General features: G+C 42.6%; 1 protein-coding gene and 1 non-coding gene across 2 annotated transcripts in view; both read right to left on the minus strand.

The window, feature by feature from the left end:
* Positions 1–19,397, minus strand: part of SEC22A (SEC22 homolog A, vesicle trafficking protein) — a 95,146-nt gene that overhangs the window by 51,503 nt on the left and 24,246 nt on the right. The window contains exons 3-5 of the mRNA XM_030209462.1: positions 13,705–13,868; positions 6,264–6,443; positions 1,482–1,600 (exon numbers count right to left, since the gene is read on the minus strand). Of these exons, the coding sequence (XP_030065322.1) occupies positions 1,482–1,600; positions 6,264–6,443; positions 13,705–13,868 (463 nt within the window). The remainder of the gene's footprint in view (positions 1–1,481; positions 1,601–6,263; positions 6,444–13,704; positions 13,869–19,397) is intronic.
* Positions 15,598–15,686, minus strand: TRNAY-GUA. Its single transcript is given in 2 exon segments — positions 15,598–15,633; positions 15,650–15,686. It is a non-coding gene; the product is annotated as a tRNA-Tyr (tRNA).

Below are 19,397 nucleotides of genomic sequence, written 5' to 3' on the forward strand. Positions count from 1 at the left end.
TATTCTTAGCTCCCATTACCATGGGCAACATTGTGTTACAGGAGCCCATCTTAAATTTTTCACCAGAGGCCTGACCAATCCTAGTTATGTCACTGAACTGTGCAAACCATGGGGATGGTCCTCATTTCACTTCCAGAGCGGGGTCCTCATTCCCATGGTCAGTGAGGCTGGGGATGATGCAAAAGTATCATTCACAACGGGGGGTGGGGGGGGGGGGTGGAGAGAGAGCACTCATGGGCACGGTTGCAAGATTAATCCTGCAATGACCCAGAGAAGGTATATTGGGGGAAAGATACAAAATAGCAGGAAAATATATCCACAAACTAGTTATTTGGCCATTCACAGTCAAGAAACCAAAATACAACTAGAATATTTACGTTACATATACAGATGTGCCTGCATTAAGGAAATGTGGAATACAGTACTATGCACACCAAACACCAGTGTCTTCTAAGGTGACATTCATGCATAAACAGCGATTGTAAGAATGGAGGTTGGGACATCTAGAAGAACCACAGGATCAGAATATCTGAAGACACATTTTAAAGCTCTGTTTTTCCAAACACTTTTTCACATCTGCTTACAGTAACATGAAAACCTCACAACAGATTCAGTATTTGTACACAAAGTGCAAACATAATCTCAAACAAAAGATGCAGAACAGTAAATGTTTTAATACTGACTTTTAGACTGTAAACCATCTAGGCTGACTTGTTCAATTGGTGTCTAATAAACCTTTATAACTAAAATAAATGCAATGGTATGTATATCGGTGCATATACATGACTTTAAAACAGTCCAGTGACAAAAGCTCTATACTGACATAAGGAAGAATCTGATTCAATTTCCAAGTCAGATGTTTTGCTCCCCCCCTGGACCAGATAGGGCTGGGAAGGCTGTAGAGGCACTATTCAAAGCCTCTGGTGGGGGACAGTCAGTCATCATGCAACTGCGACATTCAGTGGTTTTCAAAGGATCCTGGTGCACAGGAAAGTTTGAGGAAGATATAGTTACTTACAAACAAAGGCTCATACAACTAGACCTCAGCCCATCTTATGGAAGGTCAAAGAAACAGGAAGGAATGGTCATAAAAACAAATGTTAATATATTTTTGCATGCAAGACTGAATTCATACTTCATTTTCTAAAAAGCACGAATTAGCAGATCTAAAATCTTTACAGGTTTGGTAAAAAGGGTTTTAGCTGTTCCTTTAGATGTCCAGCTTAAATCAAAACCAGCCTCTACTGGGGCTATAGTCTTCAATCACTTCACAGTTGGGTCGTAATAATAAAAGTTGGCAATTGTGACCACAGATCAGGTTTCACACCACTACTCAACTGGAGCCTAGACACAACATGCTACAATTGTATAATCCAAAAACTCTTCATAAACTGATGTTGCCATTTTTAAGATATTTTGACCTTTAGACATGGGGAAAACGTTTCTCTCTAAAAAAAAAAAAACCTGTAGATGAATGTTACCTGCAGTAGACTTTCAATAGCATGTAAGCCTCGAATTAAATTCAGAGCCCCACATAAGAGGCTAAGTATAAATGAGATGATCCCAGCCAATGTCACTGGCTCCAGTTGCAGATAAGGCGCTTTAAAAAAAAATGAGGAATAGACACCATATGAAAGCATTAAAAAATCATTCTTCATTTTGCATATGCCCTATCATAACTGGTCTTTGAAATACTTTTCAAATAGAAAACATTAAATTAATATACTATTTACAAAAAGCACAAGTCTGAAAATAAAAATACATTCCTGTTTTTCAATATCTTGATGACTGAACAGGAAATGTCACCAGGACAGAGGCTTAGAAGTGGACAATGCAGAGAAAATAAGGCACATACTACTGTATGATTAAAACCAAAAATATAAGGCTCCTTTTACACACAGCAGTGCTACCGATTAACAGCGCGCTGAATGCGAAGAAGCCTATTCAATTTCCATGGGCTTCTTCGCATTCAGCGCACATCTCTCTATATAATAAAACGCACCTCCAACGTTCTGAAGCCGAGAAAGTGAAGCCTTGAAACATTCATGCGCTCTGTAAGGCTCCATCTCCTGAATTGACGACATGTAGTTCCGGGTACGTCACCCGCTGTACTGACCAACCGCAAGACAGCAGGACGAGGCCCCATCCCTGCCGCCCTCGCCGCAACGTCACGCACCCCCCCCCAGGTCGGAGCACATGAATGCTTCAAGGCTTCACTTTCTCGGCTTGCTGCCCTCGCCACAACGCCATGCCCCCCTAAGTCGGAGCGCACGAATGCTTCAAGGCTTCACTTTCTCCGCTTGCCGCCCTAGCCGCAACGCCACGCCCCCCCAGGTCGGAGCGCACGAATGCATCAAGGCTTCACTTTCTCAGCTTCAGAACATTGGAGGTGCGTTTTATGATATAGGAAGTGGAGGAGTGGCTGGAGGGGGGCAGGGGAGATAGGACAATCGCTGGGTGGCTGGAGGGGAAGTAAGCAGCATTGGTGGGTGGCTGGAGGGTGGCAAGGGAAAAAGTAGAATCGCTGGGTGGCTGGAAGGGAGAGCAGAGGAGAGAGGAGAATTGCTGGGTGGCTGGAGTGGGGACAGAGGACACACACTCGCACCCACCAGTCTCACTCTGTCACACACACACACTCGCAAATTCACTCTCTCTCTCACACACACAGTCTCTCACACACAGTCAATCTCACACATACACACTCCGAGGAAAACCTTGCTAGCGCCCGTTTAATTTGTGTCAGAAACGGGCCTCTTTTACTAGTTAATCAATAACGCGGCTTTGTAAAAGAAGCCCACAGTATGGAAGACAACATTAATTTAACACAATTTTGAAAGTCCCATTGAAATTTTTTTTGCTGCTGTCATGCAAGTGTTTAAATCTACTGTGTAACAATGCCCTTCAAAATGAAATGGTAATGAATGAAAAGGAAAGCCTATAAACAGTCTGGACTGCAAAGGAGGTCAAAAGGTTCGCTGAACCATATCTAAATCATTTTGTTTAGACTGCTGAAGTGTAAAGTGGCAAACAATGAAATTAATGAACTGTGCAGTATTAATATAGAAAAAGGTGTCAAACCCGGCAGCTTGCATTAAACAGCTACAGCAGACAAGTTCAGAAAGAAATGAATGGAGTTTTGTTTTTTTTTGATTGCTTCAGACCTTATTTGTTTTCTAACATTTTGTAGTAGCTCAAGTTTTATATTTTTAAAGGTGGGTAAAATCCCATTTCAAAAGAAAAGCCAGTTCAAAATGTAGTAACCAAAATACCAATACAGTATAAGGCGACAGCATGAATGCTGTCTGTAAAGATTAAGCAGATCGATGTAATAAAGCTATGCTATCCTTTAGCACGGTGTTTTACTTTTAATTTTCCCATGCAAACTTTACTCTCAATACAATAAGGATTTTAAAGCAGAAAAATCAATAACAATACCATCGTGCTAAAAAGGGCAGCATGGCTGGCATATAAATCCACCAAAATCAGGAAAAAGCTCCAGAATTCAGCATGGTTAACTTTCCCTCCGGCACATAATCTTTACTTTAGCTCAAGGCTGAAGAAAAGATTCTACATGGGAGAAGAAGTGCAACACTTCACCTCAGAGGACTCATAGCCCAAGTGGGCCCAGCAGCCATCCAATTCTCAAAACTATCTTGTCCAGGGCGGACCTCGAATAGAGAGCTTCTAGGATGCTGGACACTCAGGGCAGTACTGCTTACTGGTCATGGGAAATGCCCAATGGTCTCCTTTCCTTCCTGCTTCCATCTTGGAAAGTGACAGCACCTGACCCCTAGCAGTCCGCTAAATAAGGGATCGATGTTCACTGCTAGGGTTAAGGCACCATTGTTTCTCCAAGGTGTTGGCGGAAAGAGAAGGATGCTGTTGGATGGCTTCCTAGACAGTTAAGTCCAGGTGGTGGACGGCTCACAGACAAATTCTCTGGTTGAGAGCCTTCTTCTGCTAGGTGCCTGGGCCAAACAGCCCTTAGAAAGAGGGTCAGACAAAAGAAATCCAGATTTTTTTTTAAAAATGTATCCTTTTCTGCAATATGTAAGCCAATTCCTGGTCATGCACTAACAGGATGAGAGACATTCTACTCCCAATGTAGCAAAGTGCTGAAGAATACCACACTTTTTAATGACACAGTAATTCGCATGCCATTAGTCTACTGTATTGAAGTAAAAAAGCTTTTTCATCATGTGCTTTAGAACACTGTGAGCTGAAGCTCAGCATACCATTTTTAAAAAGCTAGTCATGCTGAACACAGCAGCGAGGGTCAAGTGCTAAATACCCACTATACCTGAATGTAACGCGCCTTGAGCTACAATTTAAAGGTAAGCGCTTCCCTTCTCTAGTTACAGGGTTGTACATACTTAGAACACTTTGTGCGCTGCTTCCCCTTTCCCCCCCACCCAAACCAATATCATTTTATTGCAACCAGAGGCACATAATAGACAGAATAAATTCTAACCCTAGAGCAATTTTCTGATACACTGAGGTGTATTTTCAAAGCACTTAGACTTACAAAGTACCGTGGAGGGGCATAATCGAATGGCACCGGCCAAATCGATGGGCCGGCTCCATCCCCTGTCCCGTCCCACCTTCGCTACCATGCTGGCACGCCCCCTTTCAACTTTCGCCGGCCCCGTGACAGAACGCAGTTGAAGCCGCCCAAAATCGGCTTTCCATTAGGCCGATTTGGGCGGATTCAGGAGATCGCCGCCCATCTCCCGACTTGTGTCGGAAGATGGGCGGCAATCACTTTAGAAAATCAGCTGGATAGTGACCTATGGAACTTTGTAAGTCTAAGTGCTCTGAAAATGAGCCCCATAGTGTTATTTTCACATTGTTTAAAATTTGTTCAGATTTTGAAAATTTCTTCTTGATTGTAGAGTTAGGACAATGCTGTTTAGAGTTCCAATTACATTCTGGGTTTTCAATTTCTCTCCTATGTAAAAGAATTTAAAATCTAACTCGGCATTTGTGTTTAAAATCAAGATTACTTTAAAAAAAGTAAACAGAAGGCGGTACAATTTAAAAAGAAAAAATGTTTTCATATGAAGTTATTAACTGGAGCTAGCAGACTGGTGGGCATGTACATAAGTACATAAGTACATAAGTAATGCCATACTGGGAAAAGACCAAGGGTCCATCGAGCCCAGCATCCTATCCACGACAGCGGCCAATCCAGGCCAAGGGCACCTGGCAAGCTTCCCAAACGTACAAACATTCTATACATGTTATTCCTGGAATTTTGGATTTTTCCAAGTCCGTTTAGTAGCAGTTTATGGACTTGTCCTTTAGGAAACCGTCCAACCCCTTTTTAAACTCTGCTAAGCTAACCGCCTTCACCACTTTCTCCGGCAACGAATTCCAGAGTTTAATTACACGTTGGGTGAAGAAAAATTTTCTCCAATTTGTTTTAAATTTACTACACTGTAGTTTCATCGCATGCCCCCTAGTCCTAGTATTTTTGGAAAGCGTGAACAGAAGCTTCACATCCACCTGTTCCACTCCACTCATTATTTTATATACCTCTATTATGTCTCCCCTCAGCCGTCTCTTCTCCAAGCTGTATAGCCCTAGCCTCCTTAGTCTTTCTTCATAGGGAAGTCGTCCCATCCTCGCTATCATTTTAGTCGCCCTTCGCTGCACCTTTTCCAATTCTACTATATCTTTCTTGAGATGCGGCGAAATGTAGATTTCAAGGCACAATTAAATGATCTGTGTCTCAGAACAGTCTACAAATGATGACCAACAAATGTTTGTTTGTTTTTTTGTTACATTTGTACCCCGCGCTTTCCCACTTATGCCAGGCTCAATGCGGCTTACATTGGGCAATGGAGGGTTAAGTGACTTGCCCAGAGTCAAATTATGCTAAGGATATTAAAACGCAGGTCACACAAGGGCTAACACCTGGCACTCCCCCCAGGTCTTCACATGGCACTCCAGAGTACTGCTGTCAAGCCACACTGTACAGATTTTGTTGGTTCATTTACAAGGATGATATTCAGTATCCATGAGTGGTGGCATAACCTATACCTGCGCTGTCTCCAAAATTCAACCTCTCTCTACTTCTCCCTCAGCTTCATTTTTCACCTGCATCCTTTGCATATCTAACAGATTTTCAAGCCGCTAATCACCCCTTTACAGTGCAGCTCTACAAGGGAATCAAAAGCACTGATGTTTGGTCTCTGCATATCACTTATGTACACAGAAAATGGCAATTACTATTCCTAACACAAAGTAAGAAGCTTGCTTACCAATACCCTTGTATTTTGTTGCTGTTCCTGGTGTAAATCCATTTGATAATCCAAGTTCACACAAAGAAATTTGATAAGGAGGCCTCAGTTTAATTTCAGTCTGCATGTCAGCAAGATTGATCTTAGTTGAAAGAGACCGTGGGTTGTTATATCTTTGCTTAGTCTTTTGAATAAAATTATCTGTGTCAAAAAAAAAAGGATAGAAGTCTTAGTATGTATCTGCTAGCTACGTTATTCAGAAGGAATTAATGTTATTAAAAATAGTTACCCACATCACACTAAAAATCACCTGACTGCTATAATATTAATAATATTTTGCTACTGATATAAATGGGCTAATTCAACTTTAGTGAAAAATTCAAGATCATATCTAATTGATGAAGGGAGAATAAATGGCAATTTTCTGCTTTCCCAGATATTACAGTACACTTTCCTTAGCAATGAAGCAAGTATAACAAGAAATGATCATGGTCTCCAACCACTGAGGAAACAAATGCATGTGAAAGGCACTTCTTTAACTGGATGCCTACATTAAACGCGTAAGCGCATACTTACCCATACAAGAGCCAGCAGAGTGCCTCAGTGTTATTCTGTAAGGTTGCGAGTACACGGTATAGGACATAAGTGCTGGGGGGTGGGGGTACACAATGGCAGAACATAGGCACGTCTCCCACTTAGGGGGGAATTCTATAAATGGTGCCTAAAAAAATGCATGTAGCGTATTCTATAAACCGCTCCTAAAGTTAGGTGCAGTTTATAGAAAAGCACTTAAGCCCAGCGATTGCGCCTACATTGAGGCACAGCTATTTCCACCAATGAAAACGTGCTGCAAATGCCCATGCTTATAGTTCGGCGTGTGGCCCACTTCTTCTATAATTAAGCGTGCAACTAAAAGTCACGCCCCTGATCCACCTATGGCTCTCCCTGTCAAGGTAGAGCTGTTTTCTACCACCACAGAAGGGAGAAAAAATTAAAAAATGTTTAAATACACAAAAAATGCAGACAAAAAATAAATGTAAAAAATGAACACAAAGCAGCAACACCGTCTAAAAAACTGAAGCAAAAAAGAACAAAGACAGGACAAACAAGAAAAAAATAAAATGTTGCCCTAAAGTATTAAAAATATTCTGGCTGCCATCCAACTTTTCTAAATTTTTACACCCTTGCTTCTTAATTCTGCTAGTTCATCAGCAAGATTTAGCATTGTTTCTCTCCTGTAACAGATGTTTTCCGAAGACAGCAGGATTGATCATACACACACAATTGAGGGAATCTTTTACTAAAGATTAAAACAAGTTATCTGCAGCAGGGCCCATAGGAATGAAATGAACGTAAGAAGAAATTAGGTCTTAATGGATCATTTTCTATTAGTCCTTCCCACTATTCTAGAACCAGCAGAAGGAGACAGAGAACTGAAAACTGAGCTGAGACATCTCTCTTGGCATCCAGTCCAGCTCCTCAGTATTTACGTAGACAAGCAGTTAGGAGAAACTCAGAATAAATATAACAACCTTAAACTCACCAACCTAACACTAATCAAACAGGCAAATGTGTGTTCCTCCCTCATCTATGTAGAGAACAAGATTTATAGAGGAAGCACCATACAAGGTAACAGTCATTATTTGACCCATTACTTTGCACCGACTAAACATCTCAGAAACCTCAGGTGGGCTTCTGGAATACGGAAAGGACAAATGGAAAGAAAATTATCACGTAAGACCTAATTTCTCCTTCCACTGCATAGCTTCCCACTATTCCAGAACCTGTAGGACTTTCAAAAGCAATCTCTAGAGTGGGTGGGATCCTGGCACCACTACCCTAAGGACCGAAGCACCAAAACTGGCTTCCAAGTGTGCTCTATCGTCCACCCTGTAGTGCTCGGCAAAAGGTATGCAGGTTGACCGTGTCACCGCTTTGTAAATATTTGCCAGAGACAGCCCAGGATGTTGCTGCACACTTTGTAGAACAAGCCTGAAAGCAAGCAAATAAGCTGACGCGTTAATCTCCTTCAACCATCTAGCAAGCCCATGCTTACCAAAAAGCACATGCAGTCTGTCCAATTTGCGAAACTACTACTACTACTACTACTACTTAACATCTCTAGAGCACTACTAGGGTTACGCAGCGCTGTACAGTTTATTCGTGACTTCTAGATATTTAATGAGGACACTATACACATCGAGAAGCTACAAGGAAGAGCCTCTTCGTCCTCTCTGCGAAAGGTCAGAAGCGCCACAGATTGGTTGAGATGAAATGCTGGTACCACTTTCGGAAGAAAGGAAGAAACCGTGTGCAGGGAGACCCCTGTCTTTGAAAAGTGAAGAATAGCATTCTGACAAAAAAGCCTAAAGCTCCAAAACACTACATGTCAACGCAACACACTAAGAATGCTGTATTTAGCGTAAGATCTTACAAGGGGTTCTTTTTCCGGAGTGTCTCAAAAGGAGGCTTCTGAAGACCTTGAAGTACTAAATTAAGGCTCCACTCTGGACACAGCGTACAAAACGGAAGCTGCAAATAGCCCATTCCATACAAGAATCAAATGATAACTGGGTGAGCCACACGAGAGGTCTTCTGTAGCTGGACAGTTAAACGGCTAAAGCTACAACCTGAACTTTTAAAGAAGGGAAAGGGAAATGGGACTTGATATACCGCCTTTCTGAGGTTTTTGCAACTACATTCAAAGCGGTTGACATATATTCAGGTACTTATTTTGTAACAGGGACAATGGAGGGTTAAGTGAGTTGCCCAGAGTCACAAGGAGCTGCAGTGGGAATCGAACTCAGTTCCCCAGGATCAAAGTCCACTGCACTAACCACTAGGCCACTCCTCCACCCCAACACCAATCCTTTCTGAAGGCTGCCTGGAGAAATGCTAGGATGTGAGCAATCTGAACAGAGAAGAGAGATAGTTCACATTCAGAACACCAGTCCTAGAATGTCTTCCATACCTTTGCATACACCATGGAAGTAGAAAATTTCCAAGCCTGAAGCAAGGTAGCAATGACTGAATCAGAATAATCTTTTCGTCTTAACTGAGCCATTTCAATGGCCAAGCCATAAGACCAAAGGGGAATGGATTCCCTACAAGCACGGGACAGTCCTTCAATAGGCCGTGTACCTGTGGAACACGGAGAAGACCCCCATCCAGGAGACGAATCAGGTCCATGTACCATGGCCTCCATGGCCAATCCAAGCCTATAAGAATTATTTGACTCTGGTGAAATGCGATCCTTTTCAACACATGGCCTACCATTAGCCAAGGAGGAAAGACATACAGTACATGTATCTCCAGCCAGGGCATCAATCTCTGTTGAGCACAGTTCTTTCCAATGGTTGAAGAACTTGGGAGATTTGGCATTCCTTTTCATCACCGTCAAGTCCAGAAATGGAGAACACCATTGGTCCACTATCAGCTGAAAACCCTGGAAGGATAGTTCCCATTCTCCTGGGTCCAAGGAGTTCTTGCTGAGAAAGTCTGCCTCCAAATTCAAGGATCCAGCGATGTCAAACTGCCAACAAGCAGAGAAGGTTTTTCTGTGCTCAACTTATGCGGGTGTTCACCTCCATTGTCACTGGATCCCTGCAGATCCTGCCTTATTTGTTGATATACACAACCGCCGCTGCATTGTCGGAGAAAACTCAGACCGGTGCCTCTACCAGAAAGGGAGCAAAGTTGCTTTCTACACTGCATTGAGCTCCAAGAGATTTATCAACCACCAAGACCCTATTCAGTCCAGGTGCCCTGTGCCAGATGGAACTTGTAATGGAGCTTCCCAACTCGATTTGCTGGCATCCACTGTCACCACCTCCCATTGTGTTATCGAAAGGGGGCTCTGGTGGTCAAATTCCTGGTGATAACCACCCCTACATATTCTGTCTGGCAACCAGCATGCAAGGAACATGAAGGTCGTACTTCTGTGACACCAGTGGCTGAGAAAAGTTTCCTGTAACTGCTGCAATATGAGACCTTGCCCTTGGCACCACTTCCATTGCTGTCATCCATGACCACAGAACCTGGATATAGTCCCAGGCCCTGGGCCAGATTTTTACGAGATGAAGGCAAATCTACTGAACCAGCTTCAACCTCCTGTGTTCCGTGGGGAAGATCATCTCCCATGCGGTGCCAAACAGAACTCCCAGAAATACCAGCGTCTGTGATGGAGTTAGTCTGTTCTTCACAAAACTGATCACCCAACCCTGTCCGTCACCACCATGCTGACCGAACAGGACAACATACAAAAGAGCCAGTCTTCGAGATAAAGGTGAACTCTGATTCCCTGGCGCTGAAGGAAGGATGACGCCACCACCCTCATAACCAGAGCAAGAGCCCTGCGGTTGAGGTAAAAGTGGGGAGAGAGGGAGTGGGTCTGCGTTAAAAAAAAATTTGGAGGGTGGATGAGAAAAAGATACCAAGAAGGTGAGAGAGACAGAGATGACTGTGCTCAACAGGAGAGAGAGCCAGTAGGAAAAGGCGAGAGAAATGCTTAAAACACATGCCATCAAGCACGATCAACTGTACGATTAAAATCTTTAATTAGAATTAGAATTTATCGTTGCCCACTCCTACAATTAAGTTTTTCTGTTTTTGTTCATTTGTTTTCATAATCTTTTCCCCACTCCCCTTTCAGTCTCCTATTTGGTTTGTCTGGCTCAGTAGTTCTTTTTTTTTCTTCTAGCTCAATCGGAACCAGAGCTGGGATGTTGCCCCATGAACATTCACTTACAACTATCCAGGTATTTTATATTTCAACTTTTTTATTGTGAAAAATCAAAGTAATACAATATAAACTTCAAGCATAGTGTATACACAATTTGCCTCTCTTATTGCTCTATTTAAATACAACATTTACAATTGACAACTTTAAGATAATATGATCCCCTTTCCCTGCTCCCCCTCCCACCCTCTTACCCCTCCTCCTTCCCTCCTCCCCCTCATCACTTATCTCCATTCCCCCCCCCCCCCCCCAATTATCCCATGTACACCATACACTGTAGTTGTTATCTATTATTCTATGATAAGGTATTAACAATGAGACTTCGTCCTTTCTGGGTCATTTTATCTAAGTAGCATCCCCATATTTTAAGAAATCGGATTTTCCTTTTGCAGTGCCCTTTAGCCTCTTTTGCCTCCCATACCAGTAATTGATGTACCCGGTTACGCCAATGCCAAAAAGTCGGTGGATTGGCCACAGTCCAATATTGCATAATACATTTCTTCGCTACAAGACAATTTTCGATATAATATTGTTTTGTCAGCGTTCAGTCTCGAATGTGACTCTTTCAGATCTAGCACTAACTGCAGTGGATTCATTTCTACTCCTCTGCCCAGTATACAAGATAGGTAGTTAGCTATTTGTCTCCAGTAGCGCTGTATTAATACACATCCCCAAAGCGCATGATATATAGTGTTATCATATCTATTACATTTCAAACAAAGAGTTGTCTCAATACCCCCAGACTTATATAATTGAACTTGGGTAAAATAAGCTCTATGAAGCACCCTATACGCACATTCCCTATAATCTGCACCCCCTATTATGTGTGGGATATCTTTTATCTGTGCAATAATATCCCAGGATTCCAATTCCCGCCCCCACATCCTTTTCCCATTTCTGTCGAAGCTGGGTCAGCTCCTTCCCAGGAGCCAAACCCCATAGCTTCTGATGTATATGAGATATAGACGGAGCATTTTCAGAGATCTCATCAAAAAAATTCTGTATTTTATTGCCTAGTTTGTCCTTCGGTGCTTCTTTATTTAATGTTTGTATGTAATGTTTAAGTTGGCAGTGCGTGTATCTGTCACCCCATCCTTGCACCCCCTGTACTATCCAGGTATTTTAAACTGTTATTTAATAGAACCACCCCTGGTCAGGTTACTGCAAAAAAATAGTCCTGTGGCCAGGAGCCATACACCGGGGTTAATTATAGAATTGTGTTTCATAAACTCTAAATCCAGGTGTCACCCTTAATAACAATGACTTCTTCCCTGTCCAGACACAATATCCTCAGCCCTAGCTAAACTGGAGTGCAGAAGACTCAATTTGGAGATCAAAATTGGACACTTTCTGCAAGACAGAATACAGAACTGCCACTGAGCCTCAGCCCCCTTTCTTTTAAGATGTATTTCTACAACAAGGAGGTGGTACTATTGCTGTCAGTCGTGCTCTTGTGAAGAGTACTGTTCTTTTTTGACAGTCTAATATACTCAGCCGAGGTAACATAGTAACATAGTAGATGACGGCAGAAAAAGACCTGCACGGTCCATCCAGTCTGCCCAACAAGACAACTCATGTGTGCTACTTTTTGTGTATATCCTACTTTGATTTGTACCTGTGCTCTTCAGGGCACAGACCGTATAAGTCTGCCCAGCACTATCCCCGCCTTCCAACCACCAGCCCCGCCTCCCACCACCGGCTCTGGCACAGACCGTATAAGTCTGCCCAGCACTATCCCCGCCTCCCACCACCGGCTCTGGCACAGACCGTATAAGTCTGCCCAGCACTATCCCCGCCTCCCACCACCGGCTCTGGCACAGACCGTATAAGTCTGCCCAGCACTATCCCCGCCTCCCACCACCGGCTCTGGCACAGACCGTATAAGTCTGCCCAGCACTATCCCCGCCTCCCACCACCGGCTCTGGCACAGACCGTATAAGTCTGCCCAGCACTATCCCCGCCTCCCACCACCGGCTCTGGCACAGACCGTATAAGTCTGCCCAGCGCTATCCCCGCCTCCCACCACCGGCTCTGGCACAGACCGTATAAGTCTGCCCAGCACTATCCCCGCCTCCCACCACCGGCTCTGGCACAGACCGTATAAGTCTGCCCAGCGCTATCCCTGCCTCCCAACCTCCAGTCCCGCCTTCCATCACCGGCTCTGGCACAGACCGTATAAAAGTCTGCCCTCCCCTATCCTCGCCTCCCAACCACCAACCCCTCTTCCCCCCATCTGCTCTGCCACCCAATTGTAGCTAAGCTTCTGAGGATCCATTCCTTCTGAACAGGATTCCTTTATGTTTATCCCACGCATGTTTGAATTCCGTTACCGTTTTCCTCTCCACCACCTCCCGCGGGAGGGCATTCCAAGCATCCACCACTCTCTCCGTGAAGAAATACTTCCTGACATTTTTCTTGAGTCTGCCCCCCTTCAATCTCATTTCATGTCCTCTCGTTCTACCGCCTTCGTATCTCCGGAAAAGGTTCGTTTGCGGATTAATACCTTTCAAATATTTGAACGTCTGTATCATATCACCCCTGTTTCTCAAAATACATCCTGCCATGTCTCATTCCTACAACTATACCACATTGTGACACTCAAAATTCAACATCAACTCATGAATATGTTAATAGACTATCATTAGTTATAGTTTAAGCTGCAGAAATAAAGTTTAAAAGTACTTGGATGGAACGTACTAACGTAGGGAACCATCAAACTCTTACCAAAGTCAATCAAAGAATATGGCCTGACAGCAGCATTGATCCTTCCTGTGTCATAGGTGGTTATGAACTCTTTCTGTAGCTCATCCAAGAAACAGAAGGAGAGGACACCTGGGTAATTTTCAGAGCAGAGCATCATGTAGCTGACTCCCAGAGAACTAATAAAACTACAAAATAAAAAAAAATGGATTAGGCTTCTAAATGACATTTATCTGGTTGCTGGCTTCACATGTGCTATATAAAAAGGTCATGTTCAAAACTGCTAATGCAGTAATAAAAAGAAAAAAATAACGATAAAGAACAGCATGTTTGTAATCTTATAGCTAGCAACACTGGTGATTTTATTATATTTGATAGAGCTTCTGAGAAGTGAACAAATCTACAGGCCAAACATTTTTTTCTCACTGCTGTTCCAATAACTCACAAAGACAAATGTATACACACAGCTCCTTAGTCATAGTAAAATCTATGGACTGATGCCACAAGAAGCTCCTCAAAAAAAAAAAAATAAATAAAATAAAATCACCCACCACAAATCTTCCAGAAATCTTTAATTAGGTCAAAGAGGGATGGGGGTTTGTCTATCTCATAACACCACCAATATTTGTTGCAGCACTGATGACAGCTGTCAAAGTTATTTATTTATTTTCAACCCTCTAATAAATATAATGTGAAGTCTGAACCAGAACTTAATGATCCTAATTTTAGGAGCTGGGAAAAACAGGGACTTTGTAGAGTAGGTCAAATTCTGGAGGGCGGAGGGGAGACCTAGGTTTTGAGGAGATAAGAGGTACAATTGTCATTTGACTGAAGGAGATTTTTCAGTGCATTCACATCACACACCAAGAGGAGCATTTTTGACATCTAAATCTGATTTTGGATGTTTTAGGAAAATCCAGTAGTGAACATGGCCATTTTCAAACCAGAAAAACGTCCAACTTTTTGTTTCAAAAATGGCCATTTCTTAGAAGTTTTTGTGCTCAGTGCGCCTATCTTTTAGACCATTTTTGGAAAAATAAAGGTCAAGAGAAAAACGCACAAATGAGCCACTGGGATGTATGGGGGGGGGGGCAGCATTCTTAGTAGACTGGTCACACAGACAACCCAGCAGAGCAGTGGGGCCACCCTAGGGGGCACTGCAGTGGACTTCACATAAAAGGTCACAGATACACATCTCACGTTAGCAGGCATATAATCTACCCTCAAGCTGGTTCCTCACATCCTCATGGCACACCTTTAAACTTGCTGTGTTCCCACTCTTAGCACACCATCAATCTTGCTTCCCCTGCCACATGGCACACCATCAAGCTTGCTCAGCCCCAATACTCCCATGGTGCACCCCAAAACTTGATCTAACCCATTCCCACCCTCTCCTAGCTCCCCATATTTTTTTTTTTAATTTTTGTTACATTTGTACCGCGCTTTCCCACTCATGGCAGGCTCAATGCGGCAGGCAATGGAGGGTTAAGTGACTTGCCCAGAGTCACAAGGAGCTGCCTGTGCCAGGAATCGAACTCAGTTGCTCAGTTCCCCAGGACCAAAGTCCACCACCCTAACCACTAGGCCACTCCTCCACTCAAGATGGTTATGCCCTCCCACCCCTAATCAAATTGTTTTGTTATATTTGTACCCCGCGCTCTCCCACTCATGGCAGGCTCAATGCGGCTTACATGGGGCAATGGAGGGTTAAGTGACTTGCCCAGAGTCACAAGGAGCTGTGCCTGAAATGGGAATTGAACTCAGTTCCTCAGTTCCCCAGGACCAAAGTCCACCACTCTAACCACTAGGCCACTCCTCCACTCCAAAAGAAACTAGAAATATATCACACAATTCAATTACTTTTCAGGAAGATGCTTTAAAGGAATTATTTAACCAATAACACTAAAAACTCGTAACTCCTTCGGACCGGAATCGAACCAGTGACCTAAGAATATCAGCAGTACAACTTCTACAGTCCTCCGCTCTACCAACTGAGCTACCGAAGGAGACATTAGTACACCCCTAAGCATGCTCTTCTCCCTAGCCTATTCCAAACCCCCTCCCCACCCCCCTCCACCCAGTACTTACTCCAGCCTGGTCTGTTTTCCCTCCCTGAAGCAGCTGCACACGGTGCACATCCTCTTTTTCTATTGTCCTGGGCCCAACTGATCATTTGAACTATAGAATTATATGGAAGCAAAGCAGAGGTGGAGGACACAGAACGATGCACACCATGTAGAATTCTGCACAAATTCTGTATTGTAGTTACACAGAATTCCTCCAGGATTAGCCATATGGCTGGCCCTGCCTACACTAGTTTGGAGAGGATAGAAAACACATTATTTACCTACCTATTTGAGCATTTGAATGCCACAGTACTACCCCACAACATGCGCATCTTTGAGTTTTTGGGTTTGTTTGTTTTTACTCCATCCAAGATTCAATGGATTATAAACAGGTTACAGTGAACATTACTCCCCTCTGGGATAAAATATGGCTTTTATGGCTCTGTAACAGTCACCCTTTATCCTTCTGCAACCCTCCATCCACCCACTATTTGCATAAGGTACAATGCACTGTGACCTGGGGTTCACGGGTTCTTATGACAGAACTTAAGAAAGGGGAACAAAATAAGGAAAATAAGTTCTGCAACACTGAACAGTGGGAAAGGGAAAGAGGATGGGATTCGATATACTGCCTTTCCGTGGTTACAATCAAAGCGCTTTACTTATTATATACAGGTACTTATTTTAAACCTGGGGTAACCAAAGGTTAAGTGACTTGCCCAGAGTCACAAGGAGCTGCAGTGAGAATCAAACTCAGTTCCCCTGGTTCTCAGGCCACTGCACCAACCATTAGGCTACTCCTTCACTCCTGAGGCAGTCAGAATTAACAGAGAACAGAACATTTTAAAGCAAGCTTGATCAAGTTCAGTCCTTGAGTGCCACATACAGGTCAGGCTTTCAGAATATCCCCTAATGAATATGCATGAGAGAGATCTGCACACAATGGGCATGCAAATGTCTCTCATGCATGCTCATTACAAAGTATAATGTTTTGGGTTAAATAATTAGGGTCTACCTTGATATTTCCTTTGAAACAATTTCTTTCTTTAATATCACAGGGTACATCTTTTTGGGAAGCCTGGACTGCTCGCCCATATCATAAAAGACATGAAAAATTTCTGGCCATTTGGAGACCGTATCTGGCTTCCATCTCTGCTACAGCCCGTAGTCAAGTGCTTAATAAATTTCACAGAACTTAGATTTCTATATAGATTTTAGTTGGGGGGGGGGGGGAGGAGGTTTCAGAATGGGAACTGGGAAAGGGGGAGGGTTAGAAACTTAGATCTAGGACTCTCAGAGTCATGGTCTTAGATCTTAAGATTTAAATATTTGGGAATATGGGGATAATTTGAGGGAATGGGGACATATTTCTACTCAAAGATTTTATCTTGTAACTGGAATTATGATTGTCGAATCTTACTTTATGTATTACTGGTTTGTAGTGGTTTGCTCAAAAGTTTTAATAAATAGAATATTTAATAATATCACAGAGTCCCTCAATTGACTAAGGAGATCAAGTGGGTGGGAGGAAGAAACCAATAACTGTATCAGTTTGGGTTTTTTTTTTCTTTTTCTGTAGCTCTATTGGCTCTGTGTAATAGTAGGTGTATAACTATGATGTAATGAGCTATGGCTCTATTGTTATTGTTGAGTTTACTATACCTTCTTATTTAAAAAAAAAAAGAAGAGATCATGGGTTCGGCAAAGATGCCACCTTTTCTCTGCAGTATCTGTGTAAATATACGATCCTGCAGAAAATCAGGTCAAAAACCTCTGTTCTTTTTTTTTTTTTTTTTTTTACAGCTGTGAGGAAAGCAGAGGTATTGAAGACTCCGGAGGCTCAGATGAGTGGGAAAGGCAGGGAAAGGGCGAACCTATATGCCTGCATCCACTGTTGGTGGGTAAGGACAGGGAAAGCAAGGCAATATGTCCACATCCACAGAGGTATGGGTAAGGCAGGGAAAGGGCTAACCTATGTGCCTTTAAAGTGAAGCTGCTATAGCCTCCAACACCCCGGTTAACAACTGGCAAGCCAGGAACCACCTCCCGGCAGATTTTTCTGGAGCTCGAACAAGCTGCAGCCACCCTGCTAAGGGAGATAGAGAATACTGAAGAGGTAGTGGAGCTAGCTGGCCAAGAGGGCACTGTGAAAGTTTGAGTGCTCTCTATCTCCCCTGCTGGTTGATGGACATAACCCATACGTAATGGCTTCATCTGCTTGATGACAAGGAAATTTTTATTTATTTAACACATTTATACCCCACATTTTCCCACTAGTTGTAGGCTCAATGTGGCTTACACAATACCGTAGTGCAGGCTACAGTTAGTAAAATACAATTAAACAATGTAATAATAAGATAGTAATCATATATGCAACGTATAAAACAACAGAGATAATTAAAGATAATAGAGTCCGTGAATTTTGCTGTAACAAAGAAGAACTAAGTTAGGTTGAGTCTGGAAGGTAAGCCTTCTATAAGGTCAAGAACCTTTAGAATGTGTATTTGTTTTTTGGATCCTGATCACCTTTAATTGGTTTTGCAAAATCATGATAGATGGCATCCCATGGGTTATTTGTAACCTTTATTTTCCTTTATTATTGTTTTTTTATGAAGCCTTTTATTTCTCCCTTTGATGTGGACTCAATTTAAATGAATTTTCTTTGGTTCTTTCCTTTTTCCTCGTGGTTACTCTGCTAATATTTCATTTTTTGTTTCTAATTTATTTAGAATGGATTTTTTTAAATTTCAATTTTAAAAGTTTTGATTGCTTATTTTTCTGGCACAGCATTGAGTTTGGGCTTCCAAATCAACAGGAACCAGCTTCACTTATGCAAGAGAGTGACCTAAACCTTCATTCACAACTACATGTCCCCGTTCCCCTACTTGATACGGGAGAAAACAGTTCTTCATTCAATATGTAATTAAACTCTGGAATTCGCTGCCAGAAAATGTGGTAAAAGCAGTTAGTTTAGCAGGGTTTAAAAAAGGTTTGGATTCTTTCCTAAAAGAAAACTCCATATGCCATTTTTACGATGGATTTGAGAAAATCCACTGCTTATATCTAGGATAAGCAGCATAAAATCTATTTTACTATTCTGGGATCTTGCCAGATACTTGAGACCTGGATTGATCACTGTTGAAAACAGGATACTGGACTTGACAGACCTTCGGTCTGTCCCAGTATGGCAATGCTTATTATACTCTTAACTCACTTAGGCCAGTCATTGAGGGATGATGCTTGGACACCATACACCAGGTTCTCCTTCTGGAATACTGCAATAATGGGACCCAAGTCTGCCAAACAGCAATCACTTGTACAGTAAGAGGGATTTCTCCTCCTCACCTCCCTGGGACCAGTTTCACCAGACCAAGCTTGGGCCAGATGACAAATCTCAGTCCTCCTCATGGCACTGTGATGCATTTACCACAAAGGCACAGACTGGTTTGATATTGTTTACACTTATCTCCTGCAATGTATTTAAAATCTGAATCTAGGACTACCTTATTCTGTTTTATACTCATAACTTCAGAGCCAATATCAACCCCACCTCAGTGAGATCCAGGGTGTAATGTAATCTGTGAGACTGCTCCAAATCTCCCAAGGAGTTCAAGGAAATTACACAACTATTTACAAAATTCTGATTATAAC

This window comes from Microcaecilia unicolor, chromosome 7, assembly GCF_901765095.1.
Source record: "Microcaecilia unicolor chromosome 7, aMicUni1.1, whole genome shotgun sequence".
Lineage (NCBI taxonomy): Eukaryota > Metazoa > Chordata > Amphibia > Gymnophiona > Siphonopidae > Microcaecilia > Microcaecilia unicolor.